The sequence below is a fragment of the Dicentrarchus labrax genome, unplaced genomic scaffold, assembly GCF_905237075.1.
Source record: "Dicentrarchus labrax unplaced genomic scaffold, dlabrax2021, whole genome shotgun sequence".
NCBI lineage: Eukaryota > Metazoa > Chordata > Actinopteri > Moronidae > Dicentrarchus > Dicentrarchus labrax.
The window spans coordinates 6,251,001-6,274,065 of NW_026136712.1; the positions used below are offsets into that span (position 1 = coordinate 6,251,001).

At 39.1% G+C, this 23,065-nt stretch overlaps 1 protein-coding gene across 1 annotated transcript in view; it reads right to left on the reverse strand.

Moving 5' to 3' along the window:
* The window catches only part of pemt (phosphatidylethanolamine N-methyltransferase), a 64,833-nt gene that overhangs the window by 17,085 nt on the left and 24,683 nt on the right, over window positions 1-23,065 (reverse strand). The window contains exons 3-5 of the mRNA XM_051418004.1: window positions 19,068-19,183; window positions 7,379-7,524; window positions 2,522-2,633 (exon numbers count right to left, since the gene is read on the reverse strand). Coding sequence (XP_051273964.1) covers window positions 2,522-2,633; window positions 7,379-7,524; window positions 19,068-19,183 — 374 coding nt within the window. The remainder of the gene's footprint in view (window positions 1-2,521; window positions 2,634-7,378; window positions 7,525-19,067; window positions 19,184-23,065) is intronic.

Here is a 23,065-nt window from a genome sequence, read left to right on the forward strand (position 1 = left end):
GATGTCTCCTTTCAAACTCAGGCCAGACAGATTTCAGTCCGTTGTCACGCTACAATTATTTTTGACATGTCTCTGACAAACGGCGGTAGGGCAAATAGCTGAAATAGCTCAACAGCTTGTTTATGCATTTGTTACACTGCAGATGAAGTTATGATCAAACCCCATTTTTGATACTATGACATAACATTATGACCACTGACTGGTGAAGTGAATAGTTTACACTAGATGTCACACTAGAGCACCAGCATTTCAGACCAAAACAATGGGCTCAAACAACCATCAACGCTGGTTTGGGTGAAATAAACCCTTTCATCTGCTCCAATGGCTGCCATGTAACATTAGCTAATGCTTTGGGAATAATGTGCCTGTCAAAGTATGTCCACTGAAAGTTCTTGTTTTTGCCACTGACATGCTCAGACAACATTATAGAAAAGATCCCTACAGAGATAGACCTTTTGTTTAACCAGAAACAGCTGTTAGGATTAGGGTTATTATAGGGTTAAAATCACTTCTTAGGAAAAAACTCCTCTTTTGTCTATGGAAAGTCCTTGTTCTGGAGCAGAGCTCCATCCAAAAAACATGATATGTAACCACAATAAAGAATGGCACCATGTAACAATTTTAGCTCCAATCTTATTTATTAGGCAACACAAGTCCAGCTCGTGATCATATATTAGTCTAAGTGCATCTGCTAACGTGTGTCAGCTAATCTCTAGTCAAGGTCTCATGGAGAGGCCAGTAAGTGGCCTAATGTGTGGGAGAGATTGTCTGGCACAGCGAGGGACTTGTGAGAATGAGTGGAAGTGGTGTGTGTGTGTGTGTGTTTGTGTGTGTCTGTGTGTGGATAATTTTTTTCCCCCTCCTGATTGCCTTCTGTTGTAGCTGCATGAAGTGTGTTTTTTGTGGGTCTTTGAGGATGTGACAGAAGTCCTTCAGGAGAACTTAAGTACTCTCAGTCACAGTGAAGAATGTCCTTGACAGTTTTATGGCTTTTACATTATAGTTAATAAAATACTATTCTTTGAAGTACTGCAAGGACCTTTTTAACTGGTTTCCATGTAGTCTGTTTAATACTGATGCCTCTATATGACCTACATAAACAAGACAAGAAATTTCAGCTCGGTTTTGGGTCTACACCAACTCCTAAGGAAAATGCCTGGCTCTTTAGCAGCTAAATGCTCCATTATGTTGCCAAGGTAGTCGCTAACTTTGTTTCTTTGCCATTTGGTGTTGGGCAGGTAGTGCACAGTCGGTTTAACAGAACCTTTTTGATTAGACCAAAACAATGGGCGCTACTACCGTTGCAGCCGACCAGACTCCATTGACAATACCAGTTATATTCTAGCAGATAATTGTAAAACGCACTTCACTACTCTAGTTTGGGCGAAATAAACTATGAGCTGAAAAACTATATATGTATATATATATATATATATATATATATCTTATATATATTATGAGCAACCCCTGACTGATTACACAGTAGCTGCTTTAAGTCAATATAAATGAGAACGGCTCCACAAAAAATAGCAATTGGGATGCTTTACATCTTCAGGCGCCGTAGAAATCTGAATGATTTGGACATTATTGGAGCAGTAGACCCACACACACACACACACACACACACACACACACACACACACACACACACACAAAGACATTAGCAGGTTTGTGTCAGTTCAATTGTGAAGGGGCCTATTTTTAGAGCTTTTATACGTGTTTCTGTAGATCCTGAGAACACCGCAGACAGGGACAAAGGGACGAAGACTGACAGCTACTGTATCTCAACTGAACATCAGAGGGGGATAAAAAGAAGAGACAGAGAAACCGGGAGAAGAGGTCGTAGTGAAGTCATTGGTTTGATCACTCAAAGCTTGCAGTGCAGAAGATAAAGGGCTTGAAAGTGGATTAAATTCAACGCAGAGAGAAAATGGGGCAAAATTAGTCACAACAAAGGGACTATGGAGGCAGAGGGATTAGGAATGGAGTCTACATAACTCGGAGTGAGCGTGAACTGGGGCCTAATAGCTTTTATTGGCGACTGGCTCGTCAAACATGGAACGCTCGCCTAGCAACTATGAAAGCTGGGCTCTGAGAAATGTGGTCACAGTTGTCATAGAAACGAGGCACACATAAAAGTTTTTACCTTCCCACCTTTTTCAAAAGGGAAGTGATTTGCAACTTGGAGAAAAACAACATTTTCCATTTGCAGTTGGCAGCTTATTATGCCACTTCTGCATGCCCTCACTTTATTTAGAACAATTTGACGCACAGTAGCTCTTTGCCATTTTTCTTTGATTGACTTTTATTTCTGTGTTAACTACAACTCAAGTCATGATTAACAATGAATCTGGTAAAAAATAACTTGCTATAATGATTTATAAAAGCCAATCTCAGCTGCAGACATCCACAGACACATTGAATTCAAATAATGCTGTTGTTGACCACAGATACATTCATCAAAGTGACCTCACCTCCATTCCAGTCACACACACACACACACACACACACACACACTTACATGAGTGCCAGGCCGAGGTAGTTGGCAGTGCTGCCCCAGTACATCGGGTTCTCTATGATGTTGAAGGGAAAACCTGTCACCTTCTCATCCATCAGGATGCCAAAGTAATCACCTGGGAAATCAATACAGACACACACACACACAGTGAGGTAATGCTGTAACAGGTTGAGATAAAGAATGTTGGTTGTGTTTCACACAAACACTGTATAACATACTGTATAACAGATTTTTATATCCGCTTTTCCTTTTCAGTGATGCAGGTGGCTGGAGCCTATCCCAGCATTCAATAAGCCGGGGGATGTAATGCTTCCAAATATGTCTCCAGGCACTAGTTTATCAACAAGTTCAGGTGGACAGGGATTCTGTGCTAAACCTGGTGGACTGTTTCACACTGTTGCCATGGTTCCCACTGTGTAATCAACCTTGATGTCTCCTTTCAAACTCAGGCCAGACAGATTTTGGTCCGCTTGTCACTCTACAATCATTTTTGACATGTCTCTGACAAACGGCAGACACTTGAAGAAAGACTGATGATGCACTGCCTGGGAACATGACTTTGGCAACACACCGTCTTGTTAATGCTACACTGTCTGCTTGCCCCACCATCACCTTGCTGTTACTGATGTCAACACTATGACCGCATGGGTATGACCTCATGTGAAAACTCTGAAGTGAAAGCACAGTGTTTCAACAAGAATGTCCAAAACTGTTTCTATCCTAAATAAACAAGCTGACGTAGTATTACCTATCCACCCTAAAGGTCCACTGTCTAACATTTAGGACTTTAGGACATTTCATCTGTTGGCAGAGATATAATATAAAATTCATAGGTATGTTTTCATTAGTACTGTATATAATCACCTGAAAATAAGAATTGATGTGTTTTTGTTACCTTAGAATGAGCTGTTTATATTTAATTTCCTATATGTATATGCCTCCTATCCTTACATTGTAGGCTGCTGCTTTATTATTGTCCACGTGATGAGCGTGACTTTATGGCATCCTGGATGGTTCTGGTAATCTATGGTTTCAGGTACAGTTTCTTTGGTTGTTAGCCAATTACAAAATTGGGGACTGCTGAACCACTGCAGGACACTGCTCAATGTAACCTGAGTATTGTTGTAATGTAATAAGTTCCCCAGATATTGTGCGCACACAAACATATATGCCCTTACCTCATCTACACAGACACACACACGCACACCTACACACACCTACACACACCTACACACACACACACACACACACACACACACACACACACACACACACACACACACACACACACACACACACACACACACACACACACAGGCTTCCAGTAGGTAAAACTGACCTGTTGAATTACACATGTGGTGCTGCTGGCCCTGTTTTCTGTCAAAGAGGGGTTGTTAATGGCCAAGTTATATAACACTTTTCATTACGTATGATTACTTAAAAAACTCATGTAGGGCAAGATAAAAAAGAGATTATATAAACACATTTGTTGGTTTTGAATAGAAAACTAGCTGTAATTGGTCTACAGAACAATATGCTAACTTTTGACCTGCTAAGTGTCCCCAGGTAACCCATTCAGATTTGAAAGCCAAGCGTTTTTTGTGTGTTCCTGCATCACCGTTTTATTGTGGTTATGAAAATGGGCAACCTGGATTTGCAAAAGAGTAGTGATAGCACTGTGGTAGGCTTGAGGTAACAGGAGTGGGTCTGTGATCAGTAGGTTGTGAGTTTGGATCCTGGGCCAGCTGGCTAATATGTTAACACTCTCTGTCTGTAATTTGATTGTGTTTGGATCTTTGTTTCTGCCCCTGTGCCATCAGCTTGAATCATCAGGTCACAGTGACTCAAGGGGCTTAATATAGAGCAAATAAGACACATCAAATCACAGCACACACCCACAGGCTATATCCTCTAGTATGTGTGTGTATGTTAGTGGGTGCCCACGGTAAGAGGAATTGGAAAGGAAACACGGCGCAGGTGGATCGTGGTGAGCCACAAAACTCCCAACATACGCAGGCACATAAACACCCCCTTATCCAGAGTAAGTAAAATAAGTAAATAAATATGTAAAATAATTCCTAGATCACCATGTTGGAAAAAGCTAATGAGAAAAGCAAAGGTTAGGCAATATCAGTTTTAGGGATGAATGATCTCATCCCACAGTAGAGGTTTTTCAGTTTTTTTATTTAATCAGTGGCCTTTTGATAAGCTAATAATATTATTTAACTGCTATTTCCTGCAGCATTGATAGATGATAATGTGTGAATGCTTATTCATTGTTTTTTAAATGATAGGTGGGATGTTTCAAATAACCCAGCATTATATTTTACTCAGTGGCCGTGCATTCAAATTCATTCAACCAGGGCAACACATCAGTGTTGGCCAAACATGGAGAAAAAGTCCTTAAGTGCTATGGATGAAAGTGTAATGTGAAGTTCTTCTTTGCACCTTATCTACCTATTTATCTTTTTTTTTATCATTTCTACCTAAGTATTTTATTCTATTGTTGTATTTTAGATAGATATATGTATTATGTATGATATGTATGATAGATGTATTTTATGTATGATAGATGTATTTTAGATAGATAGATAGATAGATAGATAGATAGATTGATAGATTAATAGATTTACTTTATTAATCCCAAAAAAGAAATAAGAAATAAAAAAAAAAAAATAAAAAAAAAAAAAAAAAAAAAAAAAAAAAAATTTTATTTTTTTTAAATAAAAAAAAAAAAAAAAAAAAAAAAAAAAAAAAAAAAAAAAAAAAAAAAAAATTTTATTTTTTTTAAATAAAAAAATAATTTAATAAAATAAAAAAAAAATTAAAAAAAAAAAAAAAAAAAAAAAAAAAAAAAAAAAAAAAAAAAAAAAAAAAAAAAAAAAAAAATTTTTTATATCTATCTATCTATCTATCTATCTATCTATCTATCTATCTATCTATCTATCTATCTATCTATCTAATGGCTACAAGCTTGCCGTTTGAAAAAATCCATCACCACAAGAATTGAGAAAATGCTATTTGCCATTTAAAACCATGTGATATAGTTGAAAGCTTTGGAAGGAGGTAGAAAGTAGACACTGAGATGGGGAAAAGAATATTAGATTGATTAAAGAATATATTTTAAGATCCTTGAAATGCTTGATGCTTAACATAGTGATATTATTTTCTATCACTACTGTAGTAGTGGGGCTAAATATATAAAGGTTTTTCCTTAGTGTGACACTAGAAGAAAGGCCATGAGTTTATTAACTTCTTCTTCCGTAGCTCTGTCCAGTTTTCAGATATTTGTAGATGCAAAGCACCTCATAAAACCCTCTTGAAAGTAAGCACGTCACGATACCAGAAATACCAGTGTAATTCCACGAGTCTCGAAACTGATTCGATGCAACCAAGTGATCCCTAATGTTTTATTATACTTTAGTAAATGACAAAGTAGGCAATAAAATAGCCTAACAAACCCCCTCACAAACCCTCAGTGCAGCAGCTCAGACCCGCCCGTGGCAAACACAGCTGCATTTGTCGCTGTCTTCAACACGTTCTTCTGTCTATGGCATTTATTGGCCGACTTGAATATTTGTAGCCATATATCGGAAGAAATGCACCCCTGGTTACTTCAGTACCTACAGTGTGAATTTTGGCATTGACATGGTATGGAAGTATTGGTTCTTGTAACATCCCTAATTAAAAGTCACTCCCAATCTCACTCATGCTTAACAGGCTAAAGGTTCTCCACCAGGGTCCCCTGTGTCTTGATCTGCATACAAAGTAGACTACACACACACAAACATACACACACACACATACACCCTCTCTCCTGCCAATTCCTGTCACCACCTGCCTCCCCTCTGTCATCACAGTTGTGGATTAGTGGAGATTTGAGTGGAGAGAGTGATGGACTGAGGGGCTTTCAGTACAGTGATGGACAAAGATGGTGCAGGATTGAGACACAAAGTCTGGATCTTGGAGCTGACTCACTGAAATGACTGACCTAGAAACAAGAAACCAAAGCTTGCCAAATAGTCATAATGGTGATGTCGTACTCGTGTTTGAATCGATGCCTGGATGTAGTCAACGGCACAACAAAGGAAAACAAACATGTTTGTCTCAGAGGCAGATGCGAAGACATTTGCGTGTCCTGTATGGGAGGACATTGTTGGACAGTGTTTGCATGCATAGAAATGAACACGGCTGTCTAAATTGGCACAAATGTCTTCACGTGTCTTTCTACATGTGAGTGCACTTATATGTCCTTGTTAGGATACAGCAAGTCACATATGATGCCTAATTTGCTGTCTTAATGTATGTATGCCACCTTATCAAATAGTAATAAAAATGTATAATGTTAAATAGTATATAGTACATACTGTATGTAGTATGTAAAAAAAAAAAAAAAATGAAATTAAGACAATAGTAATATAGGGCTCGGTAGGGCTGTTATTAGTTGCAACAATGCCTTCTGCTAAATGCTGATATCAGCATGCTAACACACCAATATTTAGTAGGTGTGTTGTTTATGTTTACCATTTTAGTTTAGTCAAATTTTATACCAATCCATCTAATAGTTGTTGAGACGTTTCACTCAAAATTACATCATCATGGGGTCCAGGTGATCACTAAAAAGCACTGAGAGCAAAACAGAATCTCTCAGAAATGTCTTAAGTGAAGGAACCAAAACTGTTAACTTTGGCAAAAAATACTTACAAAAAAGCTGATTGAGAAAACGCATTTTCAGGGTCTTTGGAAGAGTACTGTGCTGATTTAGTATTGGGGGACTTCCAGAAGCAGCATATGCTGAGATATACTTCAAGTCCCAAGAATGGGTCAAGCTTAAATGACATTGGGGTGTTTGACACCTACCTAGGAAGGTTCCAGTGAATCCCAGAGCCAGGAAGCTGCTGACCACCAGCAGAGTGCCCAGCACCATGAGAGCTATGCCGGTGTAGAAGACATCTGTCCTGACCATCACCTCCCACTTGGCCTGGGCCTTCATCGCTATCGTCATACTGAAGAAAAATAAGGCACAACCAACTTTTTTTTAACCAGTGTATTACTATACATGCTAGTTTTTTTCAGTGCAAACTGCATAGACCTTAATGTGCAGAAGACCTTTACTGTGGATTCAAGTGGGGAATGAGTGGATTAAGGATAACGGCGACACCACAAACTTTTTTTTCTAACCTTGATTACCCTTTTTCTTAAGTGTTGGACACTGAATTCCAACAGCAGACAGTTCTGTTGACCTACTCTGATCAGACTAATTCATTGCTGATGGTGAGACACACTGACATACATCACAAAAAGCCATGGTTATGTATTGGCTGTTTTTTTGCTACAAAGTACTAATTAATTAAATCTACCATTATTTAAATACAATTGCTTCAACTAACTCGTAGATGCACATTGAGGTCGAAGAAGGTTGAATTGGGAAAATGGTTCAGTCCGCCAGCTTCTTTTTCTTGTCATTGTAATCTTTCTACAATGACCCCTTTAAAACATAAAAAGTATTTGTGTAATTGAAAACAAAATGACTTATATGTCTATACTAATTCATTTTAATAGTATTTGTAGCACTTTTCACAGTACTGATTATTGTCCCCATCGGATGGAGTAGTGACCCACTAGAAAAGCACTAATAAACCCATTTGAACAAGTACTAGCATGCTAACATGTTTACAACGGCAATGTTGCAAATAGTAAGTTTAAAGATGCTGATGAGTTTAGCATACTAATATTTGCTAATTGGCACTAAATGCAGAGTACACCTAAAGCTAATGGGAATTAAGTCATTTTCTTTCATATATTTGGTCATAAACCAAAGTACTGGACAAACTGAATGTGTTGACTTGATGCTAAGGTTTGATGAGGAAAGCCTAGTTCTTGAAACATTTCACTCTGACCCGAGCATATCTACCTCAAGGTGACGCAAGGAACAGTCAGGGGATCACCAAGTCATGGGGGTTAACCCCCTGGAGAGCATGAATGTCTGCACAAAGGTTTGTGTCAGTCTAACTGGTAGATGTTGATATGTTTCAATGGATATGTTAAAATTTTGATTTGGTAGCATTAGAGATATAGTCAGCAGGATTCTTCCTCTAGGGACAATAGTTCGAAGTTAAAATATTTCATTGAGGGCCAAAGTGGTGGACTGACCCACCAACAGACCGACATTGCCATCCGTTGAGCCACAGAGCTAGCAAGGCCAAAAAATTTCATCAGCCAGGCAGATACTTTCTGAGCTAATCATTGGTCGGGGAAAAATAATGTCCCCTCTGGCCAGACAGAAAAGACCATGATGTCTGAATAATGACGTGAAACTGATATGGGAATAGACCCCATGTTTCGTTGAACATGGGCTGGCAGTACAACAGTTTTAAAGACTCAAATTCAAATCTATTTTCAGATCACCAATGATGGGCCATTAGTGTGTTTGTCTCAAAGTTTCAATAGGCTTGAGCGCAATCACTACATCATCAACTGATTCTGAGATCATCATGACATCATTGCAGAACCACCAGAGAGTCATCAGTGAAGACTTACTGTTAAACCGTTTGACGCATTCCACCTTGATGTAATGCTAGAGCGTGGAGTCACATTTTCATTTTGTTCTTGAGGGTCACCAAGAGATTAACTTCATGGTATTTTGTACGTTTGTTAGCATTATTTCAGTGTGAAGTATGACACCTGTTACTGGGATTATGCTGAAGAAACCCCAACATGAAGTAAGTCTCAATGCATCAAATCAACCATGTAGCCCACAAAGGCCTCAATAATTGCAAGCATGATTAAGCATTTTTCTGCCAGCTGTGGCTTTTCCTGCCAACTCTCCCACAGTCTCTTCTAATGCATCAACTGTGTGTGTGTGTGTGTGTCTGTGTGTGCGTGTGTAGGTGCGTGTGTGTGTGTGTGTGAGTGTAGAGAAAGAGACTGCTTGTTAGAGAGAGCGCTTTTAACTTTCCCTGACGTCACATTAAACTGCAGTCTGCGCAGACAGATGATTTGAGGGTTGTGTGTTGCCTTGATGTGGTCATTCAGTAAAAGCATTTTCATTTTGTAGCCACTGTTATCCTCCCATTGTTACGTTTGGATATGGGGTTTCTGAAAGGTTTTGTTTTGTTTTAATGTACTACTTAAAATGTGCTGGCACCAAATAACCATCTCAGCCTTGTTCCCACACTGCTGTGTAGTTTGAAAAAAGTGGAAACATATTGCAAAAGCTCATGCTTTTACTACTACTAACACACTGAAATGAGGACAAACTACTGTCCCCACTGATGATGGTATTCTTAACTGGTATGAATACTAGAAGGTAAGGTTTGTCTCACTTAAAGTTCAAAACCCAAAGATATTCAATTTACAAAGATTTGAAAGAGAGAAAAGCAGCAAACCCTCAATTTTGAGAAGTCAAAACCAGAGATTGTTTGGTATTTTGCTTAAAAAAAAGACTCAAAAGATTTACTGATTGCCAATTAAGTTTCTTTAAATTGATTAACAATTAATAGACTGTTTATAGAATTGTTTCAGTGCTACTTCAGAAAATGATACTACTACTATGTTACGGCCCTGGCCGTATTATTAGTATTATGTCATGGTATTGGGTTCGTCTGTGGTGTGTGTTGGTGTTTTTGTCCCTGTTCCTCTGCAGGAGTGTGCAGCCTGTCGATTGTAGATCTTTGACGGCAACCCGTAGGTCAGCGCTGACTGGTCCATGCCGTGGGCTCGGCTGGTGGAGTGTCGCCTGCTGGTTGGTTCTCCCAGGGAGCCGCAACATCCGCCGGGGATTCAAAACGCCGCACCACACCGAAGCTCTTCGACAGAACCTTCAGCAGTAGCATCCTTCTGTCCTCGGTTGTAGAGTGTGTGTTTTGCGATAGCGTGAATTGTTAGGATCTTAGTAGATAGTGTTTTTGTATGATTGTGTTTAGGGGTATCGTAGGGTGAGCTGCCATTTTTTTGTACTACTTTTCTCCTGTTTTTCATTAGGTTAGGGAGTTAGGTTTAGTAACTGTATTTTATTTATATTGCATAGGGATTAGTAAGGATTTTTGTTTAAGGAGTTAGTCCTGTTTTGTTTGTTGTTTTGGCCTTGGTTCCCCTGAGTTTGTTGTTTAGTCTTTTTGACTTTGTTTCACCTGTTTGTAAATAAATCACATCACTTGATTGTTAACACTGTGTTAGTTGTTCGTTTGGGAATCGGGGTAGGATTATTGGTTCATTTCCATCACACATTTATTTCCCCCTAGACAGGGGCGTAACATACTACTTCAGAATTATTGGAAGGTTTAATGTCCTTTCCCTGAAAGGATTTTCCCCCGCAGCAGTGTGGCCCCCAAATCTCAAGCTCTACACAGGCTTCCTCTCCTTTGACCAAATTTGGATTTTCTGGCTCCAGTCAATGATAAGATGCCTGTGAGAGATCTTACATCCAGGCTTATTAATGTCCTTTCAGGTGCTAAATCCGTGCCCACATGTTGACTAAGGATAAACAGTAAAGAGTCACTATATATTCCGAAAAGGAACTCAATGTACAGGCCTAAACATTTAGTTAATACTACAATATCCAAGGATGCAAGTTCATTTATGTAACAATTCACATGTTTAATCCCACACTATAGCTCCACCAAAAAGAATGTTCCACTCTGACTAATTGATTCGACTTATTCGCCCAAATGATTTTCTGGAATTGCAAACATTTCTGAAGTAGAAGTTGTGAACTAAGCCTTCAGATTAAATACAATGGAGCAGTTAGAGAAAGCTCTGTTCAGGCAAAATGTGTTAAATATTTTGTACTTTTCACCCCTTAAGCTATTCTTTTGGATAATAATTTAAGTCCTCAAAATGCCAACAGTTCTGTCTGCAAATTGCAGCTTTAAGACTAATAGTACCCTTTATGCTCCTTATGTTGCATTTATGGTTTTGTAAATAGAGTTAGGACCGCTGTGCCCGGCAGCCTCTGAACGTCACTACGTCGCAGTTCAAAAGTTTAGTATTTGCAGTGTTAAAAGACTTCCTAACGTTGCAAATTGTAATGGAACACACACAGTCCCTCAAGCGGATGCAGTTTTGTGTGTTTGTGTGTGCTTTAACACACCGGTGTTCCATACAAAAATGGTTCCAAAATCAAAACTAGGTTTTGGGTTAATAAGAGAAAACTGGGTTATGGGGTCTGTGCTGTGAGTCTTATGGCGTTCTCCCTTTGTCAAAGGAGGCAGGAAGTGTAATGTGATGCGGCTTGTTGTTCTGTCATGTCAGACACAAAGAGCGACCGCTGGGCTGTCTGTTAAGTAAGGTGGCCTAGCAAGGCATACTGCTGGGATTTGGATTGGAAAGGAAATGGGAAAGGTGGTCTGGGGGACGGAGATGTGGGTAGGAGGTTAGTGGGTATGAGTGACCGGCCGCTGGATGTAGTGTTACGACCTATGGCGAGTCACTGCTGATGTAGCGCACTCCCTAGCCTCCCAATTGTTCAATGATGCATGCTAACGCACTGTTTTATGGTATAGCGTAACTTGTTTTTTGTGTATTATTTGTGTCTGTGCATTTTAAAACATCTTTGTACCCCCAAGAATATGACATACAAAGTCTGAATACAGAGGAAGATGGCAGAATGGGGAGGAGGAGGACATTTAAGAGGGTCAGGGAGGGAAGATTCAGTGTGGGAATCAGACAAAGTCTCTTTCACAATGGACCGCTTTGGCTTGGAAAAGCAAGTAGCACTAGGAGCAAGGCTGGTGATATTACTCACATCAGCCTTAAACTCTAGACTTGATTCTACAAAATTCGCCTGGTCTATACTATTGTTATATATTTTAAAACACATTGACACATTTCTGTTTGCAGCAATGAGAGAGGCAGGTTTCATTTACTTCTGGCAGAATTACAAGCCCAAACAGTCAAGGTGTACTGGGTTAGCTATTGTCAAGTGAGATATGTTTTGGTTCATCATATCTTTCCACCCATCCAACATATTTCATATTTTCCAATCACCTGGTTGAAATTAAAAGTCAAATAGTCTGGCAGGATGGCAGTCTCTACTTACAGCCACTTTAGGTCCACCAACTCTGGAGCTCAAATAAGGACTTCTCCAGAGCCCTAAGCACCAATCCTGAATCCTTGAGAAATTTGTGGACAGAATTTCTCTATGTATACAGCTTTAATTATGAACATAGTCTTGGGGTAGAGGGAGCTTCTAGGGAAAAAGCAGGGTCATTGTAGCTGACGTTCTCTGCAACATGTTCCAAGAAAAAAAATCTTCCTACATTATGTGAGTAGATGAATCTTTTCCAACAAGGTGGTTTTGTACTCGAGAAAGTAGCCCTTTATATGGTTCATGAGGTGAGTGAGGGAAGTTTGCAACCTTAACAGATATACATTGTGTTTTTGTGACAGATATTGGTCTGCAGTATCTGTGACCAAACACGATTGTGCTTTTAGACAGTGAGCATTGCTGCCAGCTATGTCGGTGTGCCATATTCGGAATTGGGGGCAGCTGGCTGCTGCTATCCACCTAGTATAATCTAATTATGCGGCTATAGAGGAAATGGTAAGCATTATGACAAGAATAATTTAGCAAGTTTTTCAAACTAGTCTTATTAACATTTATTATCACAGACTGTATCATACATTGAGGCAGCATCATTTCTATTCATTGACCTGTTTTCTGCAGGTAAAGGTGTTTCATTCAGGGAACTCAAATAGCTATCTACTCTAAGATTACAGGAGTGTCTAGGCAACAGACACCTGGTCAGAAAAGCCACCTCCATCTTGACTGACCTATCCCCCCCCTGCGCCAGGAGTTCCACCTTCTGCCCTCTGGGCGGAGCTATAGGGTCCCTAGGCTGAGAAGCTCTACAGCTCAAGGCTCCTTTATCCGCAAAGCAATTGCTGCCATTAACGACAAACTATAGTCCACCAATTACTATAATAAACACAAAGTATAGCTGAGGCTGATAGATAGGTCATTCATTTTGCAGGTATTTCGTCATAAAACAACATATAGGTGAAAAGATAAGAGATCACCAATTGGGCAATGGTTTGCCAGTCGATTGAGGAGATTGAGAAATTCAACTGGATAAGTTAAAACTAGCCGGTTGCTAGTTAAAAAGTCAGGCAATTACTGAAGTCAATATGATTCATAATCTGTGGACTATGGATATCTAGACATAGATAATATAGATATTACAGTCTGGACCAAAGTGTTGAACCAACCGACCAATCATGTCATCCCTAAAGCCATGCCACTAGCAATTTCAAAAGCATATTAAGCATATTTGTATGCTTGTATACTCACAGAACAGAAAGTTCCAATGGATATCTATTGTCTAATTAGTTTTGGGTAGCCGTTGTGCTGCAAGCAGGTCAAATTTTAACTAGTGACTATCTACATTTACACAATGTCACCAAGTTATGTACAGATTGTCATGGTTCATTCAGGAAGTATCCTGATGACTTTGATGACTCCCTGATTTCTTCTCTACTGTGTCATTCAGGTTGATATTTATGGGTTTCAGTGAATGTCACAACCAACAATGGATGAAAAGGTGCGGCTTCATATCCTTAATATTTGTTTGTCTGTTTCCAAACCTATTTTTAAATGTTGGTTTTGTTATGTTCTTTTTTTATCTTTTAATATTTCTTGAGCACACCACAGTGGAAGTGCAAATGTAGCCTTTTTACATGTGATACTTCTAAATGTGTAAATCCCAATCCTCCTATCTCATCCTGTTAACAGCAAGAGCGCCAATTAAACACAAACACAAGTTAATTTTAAAAACTGACTTGTTAAAGCTCCTGGAGCTTTTATTATTGAGCATTATCAGTGTAGAGCATCACTTAACAGATAAAAAACACACACTCTATCCTCTTCATGTCAGTCAATAAATCTATGGTGGAGCTATAAAAAGACATGGCTGTCAGTCAGCTAATCAGTACTCCAGTGAATCAATCAGTGTATAAGTAAGTCAAATAGACAGAAAAACTGGCAACACAACAGTGAACCTGTAATGTAATTAGTCTGCTGGTCAATCAATCAGTCTGTGTTTGTTAGTCGGGATTGGAATCTGTAATAATGTTTTTCCGTGTTGTGTCAAGCAGAGACAAAATCACCTGCGTTTCCACTGCAACTTTACAGCAGGGGACAGCTAGCAGAGCCAAACTGTGATAATTTACAACCTTCCGGTCAAAGCCCGCTTCTCTAACCCACCAGGTATTTCCAAACACAGCAGTTATGTTTTGTGGTGATGATTTAACTGGGAAGGTTTCATGCCCATCAAAGCTGCAGAAGAGCACCGACCGTGAGTCTCGTAACACTATAGGAACCAGGGTCACCCAAAATAGCTCAGGGAGGAAGGGCACTGCTGTCTTGTGGAAAACCATTTGCACCATGTCAGTATGTCAAGAATGGCCGCAGTTCTGTTTATGTACCTTTTAAATACAAAATAGGGTTATACTCACACTTTTAGGATGGTTTACTCACTTGTCATTGTCTGATTTTCAAAGTTTTAGTCAAATTTAACTCCAGCAGTATATGAGAGTCCAGAACCAAGTGTAAACCCACTGTGACATCACCCACTGGTTTGTGGGCCCACCAAAGTTTGGCATCATGGCCATTGCCATCTTTGTCTTTTGGAGCCAGAAGTGGCCATACTTGTATGAGAGCATGGTGCATGTGGGTGACATACTGTGATGTGCTCCTTTTTTGAGCAGAGAAAAAAAATAGTGGCCTGCTCACTAACTTTCACATATTACACATAAACAGTTTCATGCATTGAGCTAGACGGACTCACTGAGAATGACTTCTCAATAACAAGGTAGCTACACCCTAAAGCATACTCTGCTTTATTGTTTATTCTACTATACATTGGACCATAATTTACTAAATCACGCTATATGGAAGAAGACTTGAAACTAGTGATTGAGATCATAAACTCATCAGAAACTGTTGCTAATAAATCAAGTGAGAAGTCTGGTCATTAGGAAGTTGCCTAATTTTAATTTGTTTCTTGTTTGTTTTGGTTTAAATTATGTAATGAGCTGACTGCAAAAAATATATATCTTCAATGTTTTCCAGCAATATTTAGTTAAATTTAGAAAGTAAAGTGTATTTCACTAGAATGGCCTGGATGGATTTTTGAAAAATGGAACAAAGGAAAGCTGTAAAATCAAAGTTCAGATGACATCTGCACTTTTACCTGAATCATTTTATAAAATGGTTTTAATGCCTGAGGAGATTTTCTTTTAAAACAATGAATAGGCCATAAAGTGAATTTTAAAATCTGTGGAGAAACTATATTAACCCCCTGGAAATATTGTCATTTTGTGCTGGGGGGCAGTCTAGACCTTATGTATTGCTCCTTTTCAAGTCATAAACAATTCTGATAATATGTTATTAGGGTTTCAGTTGACAGAAATAAAAAGGCTAAGCTTGAGCACTTAATATTGACTATTGCAGTGATTTTCAGTCACTTGCTTCAAGCAGATTCCTAAGCAAAGTAATATAATGGAGGCGTCAGTAGCATGGCAATACAAAATGCACACATCATGCCTGTACTTTCTTATCTATCACATAAAGTCAAGCAGCAGGAGCCTTTTCAATTTATTTTAATTAGAAGCTAATCAAACTACCACTGGAGAGCAGAGTGGACTAATCAGCAATCAGCCTTACCATATTGTAACTGGGACCATCCAGTTACCTTCCTAATCACTAATTAAGGGAGGTGACTAATGCAGAATATCTGCCATTATTACACAGCATACAGCAGAGTGTCAATCTACCACTGTGCCTAAGGTATATTCATCGGTCTGCTGTGTATCCATTTGAAAATAATTGTGGTTATTACATGTAATGTGTGCTTGATGACAAAGGCAGCACAAAAAGGCTTCTTTTCAGACTGATTTCTATTTCTGTGATTTTCAATCACATATCATATAGAATTCATAGCACAGATGTGAATGTCAGTGTCAAATACCTAAAGAAAAAAAATGAATGAATACAGTAATAATATCTCACTCTGGAAATGCTGTTCGCAAAGAAGTTAAATAAAATGGTCTCTGTATATTTGTAAATGGCTGCAACAACAGCCTGATCAGTGGCTTATTTTGTGCAATTGTACTTTGATTCCATCTCTGACTGCCTCTTTGTAAGTTCTTCATCACTATCATAAAGTTGTGAAACCACTTGCAGTATGTACATAAACTGTTGAAAAGACATTTTTTGTGCACTATGTTTATATATATATCTAATTGTATAGTCTTTTTGTCAGTTTACACATGTAAAGATCATAAATAATGTTGTCTTCATCTATGTTTCAATAAAGAAACACAAGTACATTTTCTTTGAGCTACTGTGCTTTTTGCTTTTACGTCAAGTGTATAAAGCAGGGAGGAGTGGCGTCTGGACACATTTCAGCAGGAGCTAGTAAATGAAAATGACGTTTGTTGCTCATTTTCTCGAGACACTGTGAACAGAGCTGAGCTGCACAGAAATTGTAAAGTATCTTATTTTGAAGGGTTCCTTATGTGTCTGACAAAAAAAAACTGATTAAGTTGAATGAATATTCACAATGGACAAAAAAGACAAATTTTGGAAGAAGTCTTAAAATCACTGTTTTTATATATATATTATCTTGTGTTTTTGCATTGTTCTGATGACAATTTGTTACAATTTAAGAGGTGAAAGAATAACAGAAATAAACAGAACATGAATGTGTTCTCTCCTCAATTCCTGATTATGGACACCTCAAAGGGCTTTATCCTGCATATGCCATGGTCACTTGCCAAAGAAAAAAAATAGGATTCCATGGTAACATCAGGGATCAAACAGCCAACCTTCTGATTAGTGGACAACACCCTTGTAAACCCCTCACATTTCCAGAAAAACGAGGCTGAACATTGGTACCAACCAAGGTACCAGACCAGATTTATTCTCTGTAGGTCAGGAGGGTGAATCAGGGATACATCAGCTCAAAACTCATTTTTTTAGAACCTTGCTTTAGTCATTACAGTGCAACAGTGCAACTAAAAGCTCTTCAAATATTTTCGAGAGTTACTTTCACACGACTAAGTTCAGGTTGAACAATTGAGCATCTTAGCCATTATTCACTTCATTCACATCTTCTGTTGCTGAGTAAATGAACTGTTATGTGCTACTACTATTGTTAGTTTCTCATGTTGCATTGTGTGTTGATAAATATTCTTCTCAGAAGAAGAGAAAGCTGGGAAGACAATTTATCGCTTCGAAGCACCTTGTTCCAAAAGTATTGTTGCTCGGCAACAGACATCACAGACATCCTTTGAGAGAGGAAAAATAAATCTTCTTGCGCTGGCGTACTGTATATGTGTGGTTTTGTTGAGGGTGCTTTGTCACATTTTGATCCGTAGTGGGAGGTGTGGGAGCGTGTATGGTATGATGGCAGGCGCGGGGTGACACTGGCACATACAAAGCAGCAGCGAGAGAGAGAAAAAAAAGAGGACACTGAAGTGGAAGAAAGAAGTAGAGGAAGAAGAGAAACACAGTGAAAGAGAAAAAGAGTGAGTCCTGCATGCTAAAAACTGAGCAGAACAACCAAAGGTTTACAAAATTGCTCAGCCGGGTGTAGTATTAAGAAACAACAAACTGGGTGATTGAGAGTCAAGTTATATAAGACCTTTATTCTGCATTTGACATTGTGAGTCAGTAGAAAGGAGGATGGTACTGTTCTTAAAGAGCTGGTAAAGGCTGAAGTTTTCTTACTTCCTGGTCAGTGCAGATAGTTGAAAGAAAGAACAGCAGATACAATTCTATTCTCAGTGTGCCCTGGTAGCTCAGCTGGCAGAGCTGGCGCCCCCTTTACAGAGACTGAGTCCTTGCTGCAGTGGCCATGGGTTCGAGTCCAGGCCCTTTACTGCCTGTCATTCCCTCTCTCCCTTCCCCTTTCCCTTTCCTGTCTATCTTGAGCTGTCCTATTCCTAAAGGCAAAAAAGCCCCCCAAAAATATAAGAAAAAACTGAAACAAAACTGTTCTCTTAATGTAAGAACATATTAGTGAGATAAACTGCAATGTTAGAGAAGAGGTACAAGAAGAAACAGGGTTGGGCAATGTTGGGTAAAATGTAATGCATTACGCAATAAAAAGTAATTCAATTAGTTTACGATTACAGCAAAATAAATTAGATACATTATTCTTGTTACTCAGCAAAGCTCTGTCAAAGGTTCCTTCAAATGACTCCACACACATCATCTCCATTTTCAGCACATGTAGAAATGAAAAACGAGACACTGGGGTTTAACAAGCAGCCAGTCGACTGTTTTGGAGTGATTTCCTGACCATTAACAGCTTAGCCCTGTAGGCTGCATAAAATCCTGTCTGGAAGCCAGTGGATTTGCTCTAGGCTTGGAGTTCTGACACTGGAGCTTCTGGTAATGCACACATGGTTGTGGTGTGTAATGCTGGCCAGCCACAGCAAATGTGCGTTCAAGTTGGTAGTGTACACACATTCACAACTAATGCTTCTAATTAATGGAAATTGAGAGGATAAAAATGCAGAATGAGAAGAAAAGAGTGTGCTTCACCTGTGGCTGCGGCATGCGTTGAGCAGAATGATGACGAAGCCCAGGCAGTAACAGGCCAGGTAGGGGCTTCCAAAGAGCCTGGAGAGTCTCCGTGTACGATGCTCCCATCTCGCAACCTGACAAACAACAGAGAGACATAAGATGATGGTGTTTCCCTTAAAAATCCCATCGACCAGTTTTGCGGGTGGTTGGTCTCGTTATTTTATTAATTTATCTGGAGTCATGTTTCTGTCAACCTGATGACTGTTCAATTCACTATTCACTCTCTTTTGGTGGAAATATCTGGCTCTTCTGCTGCTAAAAAATGCAACCAAAACAGTTTTGTTGTGGGCTGTAAAAGCAAAACATTGAGCTGAAGGACAGTAAAGCGCTACATAGAGCTGAGGTGTATTGCAAACTGGGGTGATAATTAGGGACCGAGCCAGCGACCGCTGGAGGTCCCTATTGTATTTGCTATGTTTCTTCTTCTTCTTACCTATTATTATTTTTAGCCCCCTTTGTCTGCATTTTTGCCCCCCTGAACATATACGAAAACTCAATTTTATTTGGCAAAATTTTATTTGGCAAAATGGGGATATTCTATGCGTCACTTTCGGGTTGACCACTAGGTGGCGCTACTATCAAGAAAAATGCGTTTAGGCTAATAACTTGTGCATCATTTGTCGCACATTCATAAACCTTGTATCCAAGCGTTCGGTGAATAGAGCTGAATCTCCCCATATAGGCCACGCCCACTTCCGCCTACAATTTTTCTCCGCTAGAGCGCGAAACGTCCATCAACTACTTTTCTGTGTTCCCCCCATGCGCTTTATCCGATTCGCAAAAAAAAAATTCACGCAGCATCTGGGGACCGTCCTTATAAAAAACAAATTCAAAGAATTTTGATATTTCAAAAAATAAGCATGTTATAAAAAATAAGCACGTTATAAAATTAGCACTTCCTGTAAAAATTGGTACGATGCCTGCCCATGACTCCCTGAGACTTGCTAATAAATGTGTCAACAATCCGCCACTAGGTGACGCTCTGGTGGCATGGTAAATCACTGGGCGGAGACCATAATAGTTATGAGTATGAAATTGACAGGGCATGTGAAGACTGGTGCTTGAAGCTCACATACCAAAAATCGTGTTTGTCGTGTTTGTAGCGCCCCCTACAGGATAGGACAAAAGCAGCCCCGGCACCACGTTTCACCGATATGTATGAAACTAGGTAGGCATGTGTAACATGTCGAGACGTACAAAAAAGCCTCTTGGACCCATACCTCAATCCCCACAGGAAGTCGGCCATTTTGATTTTGATTTTCACTTTCGGCTAACTTTTCACGTTGTATTTGAACGAACTCCTCCTAGGGAATTTATCGGATCTGCTTCAGAATTTGTCAGTACAGTCAAGAAATGGTGCTGATTAAAAGTTGTGCTATTTACGACATTCCGTCAAACGGCGTGTCCGTGGCGTGGCATCAAAGTCAGCCATTTTGAATTCCGTGCGCATTTTCTGTGATTTTGACAGCACGTGACACAGCCGCAGCACGCCCTGAGTTACATGGAGTGCGAGGTCCCACCCAACGTTGCTTGCAGCTTTAATTATCTGTGGGTTTGTTACTATGAATGACCCCTTAGATAGATACTTTATTTATCCCGAGGAAAATTTATACACAGACAATTGATCCATTGATAATATCTTTTTTTTAAATTATCTTTTCTGCGTATGTTACTGTTCATTTTCACTTACCTCCAAGGATGTTTGTTTTTGTGCTTTGACAAAAAGTTCTCTACCCATTCATTTGAAACATGGATTCATTCCTGTTTCTTACCTAGTATTTTAAAATGTCAGAAACCTTGTATTTCAACATTTCATGAACCTCAACAGTAAAAGCTTCAACATTATCAAAGCACTCTTTCTTCCTGTCAACTGAAGTCTGAAATCACCTCCAGTGTTTAATGTAGTGGCTGGTGAATCGATGTCTTCTCTTTCGTCAGTGTTTGCGCTCATTAGCAAAAGGAAGAGTAAAATAGGGGCAAAGGAACTGACTGACTTCAAACTAGACATCTCAGAATGGATTCAGGTCTATTCAAATGGATGTAAATACTGACTGACTGGAGGTCATTGAGTGGATGGCTGACTGAGGGCTGACAAAACACTGTGTTCAGAAAGTAAGCATGTCTGAAAGTAGGGTGAAGTGCTTTGTTTTTCTCAGCTACAATGGGCCTCCAAAAATACTGGTCCTTTCAAGACCTTTCCCTAGAGAGCCTGATTGCAAGGCCAAACGCCTTGATTGAATGATTTTTAGCTTATGGATGTTTAACATGCTGGTGTATTCTTTGATGGATTCCTCATGGACTTGGACATGGGCTGACATTTGTTTCCCTTATTTGCTTTTCAAATCTGATCTTAAAATGCCACGTCAAGTGATTGGATTTGGGTATTTGGACAAAGCAATCACTTACAAGTCCTTAAGTAGAGTCATGGAATCGTGGAAATGTGTGCTCTTTCAAATCATGTTCTTTTTTAAGATACTATAATCTGTTTATTTCACAAAAATATCTGTATTCAGATTGGTACCAGAAGTGGGCCAGGTCTACACCGGAAGTTGGTAGAAATCATTGACAGCTTAATTTTCTGTGTTAAATTGTTTTCTACTGCTATTCATATTCCTCTATCACGTATGCAACTGCTCACAAAATATACAAAGAAAATAATATTTTCATCATGTACCTGACTTGATAAGACTGGGCCCAAATAAACAGTTGAAATAGAACAAAAGGTGTTAACACTGGGAAAATACAATACAGAATTGCAATGGGCGTTTTTTCATGATTTGTATGGTATCTAAAAGTGGATGTTGTAATGGTAGGTCAAGTAGTTTTTTAAAATATTGAAAAAAAGGAAACTATTTTCAATAAAATGACTCATTGACAAAAAGCAGACCATCTTAGAGCAGCTCATAGGGTCATATTGCATCATTAAAAAACAGAAGTTGTGTATGTAATGTCAGGAGGTACAGATGTACGTTTGGAGTGTCTATGAAAAAAATTTACAAAACTATTCACAGGACATAAAAAAAAGCTCTCTTGGCATTTTGCATGCACTTTGGAGACAATTCCTAACGTCAACTCTTCAGTTGCAAGACACCCAGGGTGCCAGGCCTTAATACTGGATCTTAAGGTAAGATTAACACCTATGGTACAGTCTGCATTGGACAACAAATATGTTCCAAACAAATTGAATATTGAACTTCTACGCCTTTAGCCTATAGCCTGTTTTGCTTGCATTTTAGCAAATCTACATCACAGAATGTCAAGCTGCTTTGGCATTTCCATTAGTACCCTACAGACGATCACCTGGATGACTTTTGGCACTGAAGAAAGAAGTATGAATCTGATGACTTTGCAGCAAGATCTGGAGTTAAAAGGAGCGCCTCTTTTCTGTGATTCTAAATGGATTTTGGAATTTTATCCTTGATGGACATTAAGGATCATCCCACTGTAAAGAGTTCTGTTGTGAGACATTCGTGACAAATCAATCAGGTGACGGGGGAAATTTAAAAAATGACTGCAAACATTTGGATGCTGTTTGTATCTGTCATGTATCTGTTCATATTGTTCATATTTATTTAGACAGCTGCTACATAAAAGTTAACCAGGCAGCTGCATTCTCTTCCTGAAACATTGATGTTTACAGTTTTCAGCTCTCCAAGCTGCACCATGCACAAAGTGGTCAGAGTTTTATTTTCCGAGATGCACATTTAAAATAGAGTTCAGTCCTGTCAGTTGTGCAACATGAAAAGCATTTGACCTGTCTGTTGATATTGTGAACCAGTCTGTCTGGTATTATTGACTGAAAGACTGTGGGCTGAGGAAGTGCGTATGAGTATAAAACGCAGCAGAAAAAAGGGCACAAATGTTGCCATGGCAGCACCTTTTCTATGTTCAGGAGAGGAAAGATGGCAAAAGAGAAGGGAAATGAAAAAGGTTGGAGGGGAAAAAACTTTATACGG